At 36.1% G+C, this 3,839-nt stretch overlaps 1 protein-coding gene across 3 annotated transcripts; it reads right to left on the bottom strand.

Annotated features, from left to right (window-relative positions):
* Positions 13-2,691, bottom strand: LOC109826188 (PHD finger protein At1g33420-like). 3 transcript variants are annotated; one of them, XR_002243226.1, is made up of 2 exons: positions 1,887-2,088; positions 13-840 (listed from the first exon to the last, which is right to left on the bottom strand). XR_002243226.1 is itself a non-coding variant. In XM_020393183.1 (2 exons), the coding sequence occupies exons 1-2, from the start codon at positions 2,502-2,504 to the stop codon at positions 710-712; spliced, it is 450 nt and encodes a 149-aa protein (XP_020248772.1). In that variant the 5' UTR covers positions 2,505-2,691; the 3' UTR covers positions 13-709. The 3 variants fall into 3 exon arrangements, 1 of the variants encoding a protein (XP_020248772.1); XM_020393183.1 differs by lacking the exon at positions 1,887-2,088 and adding an exon at positions 2,186-2,691; XR_002243225.1 differs by having other exon boundaries at positions 789-840; positions 1,940-2,088.

The following is a 3,839-nucleotide window of genomic DNA, read 5'->3' as shown; positions in this document are numbered from 1 at the left end:
TGTCACCTCTCCTTTTTACCCTTTCCTTTTCTCATCACTTACACCACATCCTCTCTGTTCTTCAATGCAATCAAATCAGTTTTATTAAAAGCATCAATGAACAATGCACCACCTCAACAACGTAATTAGGCTTTTTCAAATCGCTTTATTTACTTTACGATAGATTTTGTGTGATGATAACTGACCACCTATTCGGAGTAGTAGTGATAACCATACACAAGAGTTATGCTACTCTTATGTACTCCTACACACAAATAAGCGGGACCTTTTTTCATATAAATTGCAAAAGTAAATTAAGAGTTGCAATGGACCCACTTCACTGTGTCTAAGACTCTTAGAGTACAAGAGTAGTGCAACTATTATAGTACAATTATCATTTTCCAGTCCAGAGTAGATGAGATGGCAATCTCGTTCTTACTAACAAAATATGCATTCACACTCTAGCCTAACATACACTGAACTGAATATCAAGGAAGCAACAAAACATGATCAAATCATATATAAAATATTATTAACTGCACATACTTCATATAAAGCTTCAAATTTTCTCAAGACATAAGAACTAATATGGACTAAACATCTTGAAATTGTGATAATTTAGTGAAAAACTATACAACAGTTGGTTTTTAAAATTCTGTTAGCTTTTCAAAGGAGTGCCTCAAAAACTCCAAACAAAGAAGACCTAAAAGAAACACAAGGGATACTTGTCTCACCGTGAATCCAACATGTGCAACATGGATCCACATCGCATACACATCTGATGGTACCCAGAAAAGGGATTGTTGTTGTTCCTTATAATAAAATGGTACCGTTTCCTGCACACAGGATGCCCACTCCAACCTGTGCATCCAAATAAATGATCCAATGATCAGCAACTCATGAAACCTAAACTAAGATCACAAATTGCAACAAAAAATAACTGTTGATATTCTCAGACAAGCACATACGAAAGTCACATAACTGTAAATATGTCCTCAACATTCTTATAAAATTGATGCAAAGCAATAACAAATGCAAACTTAGCAATTTCAAGCTCGAATAGTTACAAAGTTTTGTTTTGCTGTACGCATTAAAAGACATATTGATATTTGTACACCAAATATTCACTATTCGTCAATTTCTAACCAAATCATTGTAATTATACTATCAACAGCATTATCTATAATATTTGTTTCATAAACATCATTGGATCCTAATTTTAAGGATCAAACATCTTCCACAAACTCTACAGCTTGCAGTAATACATAGTCCACTTCCTAAATTACATAAATTCGATTATATTAAATACTCAAATAATTATCACTGTACCTTGTTCACCTTTATTTATATTCAAGATAAATAATTATTTTCTGTTAAGTAATAAAAAATGATTCATGAAATGGAAACTTCATTATACAGAGTATCTGAATCCAAGCATGTAATGGATAAACAGTGATTAATTAATTAAAACGGTGATTAATTAATTAATTAAAAAACAAATTATAGACCAGCATAAATTTGGCACGGAAGCATGCGAAATTCACGTGACTAGGCTGTCTTATCCAAAATAACCTGGATAACCGGCTATTGCAGGTTTAGGTCCTCTTCATAATATAAAATATAATCAAATTAAATATTAATCAGACCACCTGTCAGCAAGTTAAAAATCAAATTAAATGCAACGACCTCCCCCCAACCTAAGAACCAAGTAATTGAAATTAATTAGTTTATTATTTTATTTTATTTTATTTTATTTTATTAATTTAAAATTCAAATCCATAAGTCCGAGTTTAACACGGCCAGCTGTCACGCACAAACCGGCAACCAAAGAAAGATCCGGTCAAAAAGACAAATTTCCACCTTTTTATTATTTTAATATTATTTTATAATTATTTTGGGAAATGTACCCGGAACGGTCCCAGATCGAAATGAAGAAATCGGCAACAGATCGCCGTCTCACCTACAACTCGGCACTGATCGCAATACACCGACTTGGATCTGATCACCTCCTCTTCAACGATGTCCATCTCCACGATCCCCTCCCCACCGATCCTGAACGAAACTCGCCACGTCGTCATCGCCGACGGCGTGAATATCAGCGCCGGCGGAGGCGGCATTTTAATATTATTTTATAATTATTTTGGGAAATGTACCCGGAACGGTCCCAGATCGAAATGAAGAAATCGGCAACAGATCGCCGTCTCACCTACAACTCGGCACTGATCGCAATACACCGACTTGGATCTGATCACCTCCTCTTCAACGATGTCCATCTCCACGATCCCCTCCCCACCGATCCTGAACGAAACTCGCCACGTCGTCATCGCCGACGGCGTGAATATCAGCGCCGGCGGAGGCGGCGGCAGCCTCGCGTGCTTTGAAAGGAACGATCTGACGCTGGATCTGAACGCTCCCTCCGAGATCCTACCACCGGCATCAATCACGGATGAGAACGCGAGGAAATCGAGCAGATCTGCTGTCACGCGTCTCTTCGCTCGCTTCAAAGGTCGGCCGTTGACAACCATGGCGTTGGATCTCGTCACCGCCGATAGATCTATCGTTTCCAGGGCTAGATCGGACGAAATAAATTAGGGTTTGTCGATTTTTTTGGAAGAGATCGATAAAGGAGAAGTATGAACCACGGTTAGGGAAAAGGAACTAGGGTTAGGGTTAGAGAGAAAAGGGCGGGAGAATTGAGGGGGAGAATGGAAAGATTGGGAATATTTGGGAATTATTATTTTTTGGAATAAAATATAGGCGGTGGCTGACAGATAGAAAGGGTTGCTTTCTCTAGGGCCTTGTGATTCCCTATACAAATTTGTCGTGTAATAAAAATTACAGATGTACCCCTTAAGGAATTGATTTTGGTGATGGTCAAAGTACCCTGATGTGTGGGGAATTGAGGAATTGAATGTGAGGGTACATGGGGAAAGTGAAGTTTTCAGAAGAGTACTGCTTCCTTTTGAATTTATTATATCCAGTCCAATGTATGAGTTGTAAAGAAAATATTGCATTTTAACTCAATATGAAAAAAGCAGTTCTGATTTTCTTTTTTGATTCCATATGCAAGGACGCGAAAAATGTTACTAGAATCTAGCCATATGCCCGTACAGATATAAATTGTTGATAATACTTGAAAAAAGAAAATGATTGTTTGATTCTTTTATTCTTTATCATTTGGAGAAGATAACAAGGGTGGATGATGAACGTTACCTAACAGTTCGAATATGTAGCTGATTATAAAATAGAAAATATATCTGTAGTGTACTATTTTGCATGCTAATATCCTTATGCTTTTGCTAGTTTTAAACTTCCTCTCCATTACGATGTTATCTTGCTATTAATAATAAGAAAATTTTCTTTTCCCTTTCATCCTATTTGTCACTGATAAATATTAAAATAATTCCAAGTTCAGCATAAGAAATTAACTATGTATCTATAACATTATACTTGGTTTATGCCAATACTTCATTTATTCTAAATATGCTATTATTTGTATGTCTGTGTGAAAGTTTCTAACTATTATAGCAAAATATGAAGTAATGATTGGAGTTGAGGGTTAAATTTTTATGTTTTAACATGTCCTCACAAGTTAAGTGTCTGGTCTATAGCTCGAAACCGTGACTCGTACAGTAGTGTCATGTTTAGAAAATCTACTTAAATTCATGACTAGTGAAATTGGAACCTGAGTTGCTATGATACACCAGGTGAAACTCTTGTATGTGGAAGAGAAAATTCCATTTAGTAAAGGAATGAGGTGATAAAATTCTAATTAACACAGGTTCATTTTGTAAAATGAAAAAGCAAGGCATGTTTTTGCATAATATTCGCGTAGAATAGATTTGTCCAAACTTACGATA

The sequence above is a fragment of the Asparagus officinalis genome, chromosome 10 (assembly GCF_001876935.1).
Source record: "Asparagus officinalis chromosome 10, Aspof.V1, whole genome shotgun sequence".
Classification (NCBI taxonomy): domain Eukaryota; kingdom Viridiplantae; phylum Streptophyta; class Magnoliopsida; order Asparagales; family Asparagaceae; genus Asparagus; species Asparagus officinalis.
This window is presented reverse-complemented; position numbering and strand designations above follow the sequence as displayed.

Excerpts from the sequence above, each read along its gene's own strand:
- LOC109826188 (XM_020393183.1), bottom strand. The coding sequence starts at position 2,504 with ATGGTTGTCAACGGCCGACCTTTGAAGCGAGCGAAGAGACGCGTGACA. Across the intron at positions 841-2,185 it reads CGATCAGTGCCGAGTTGTAG|GTTGGAGTGGGCATCCTGTG; the intron begins GTGAGACGGCGA and ends TTGGATGCACAG.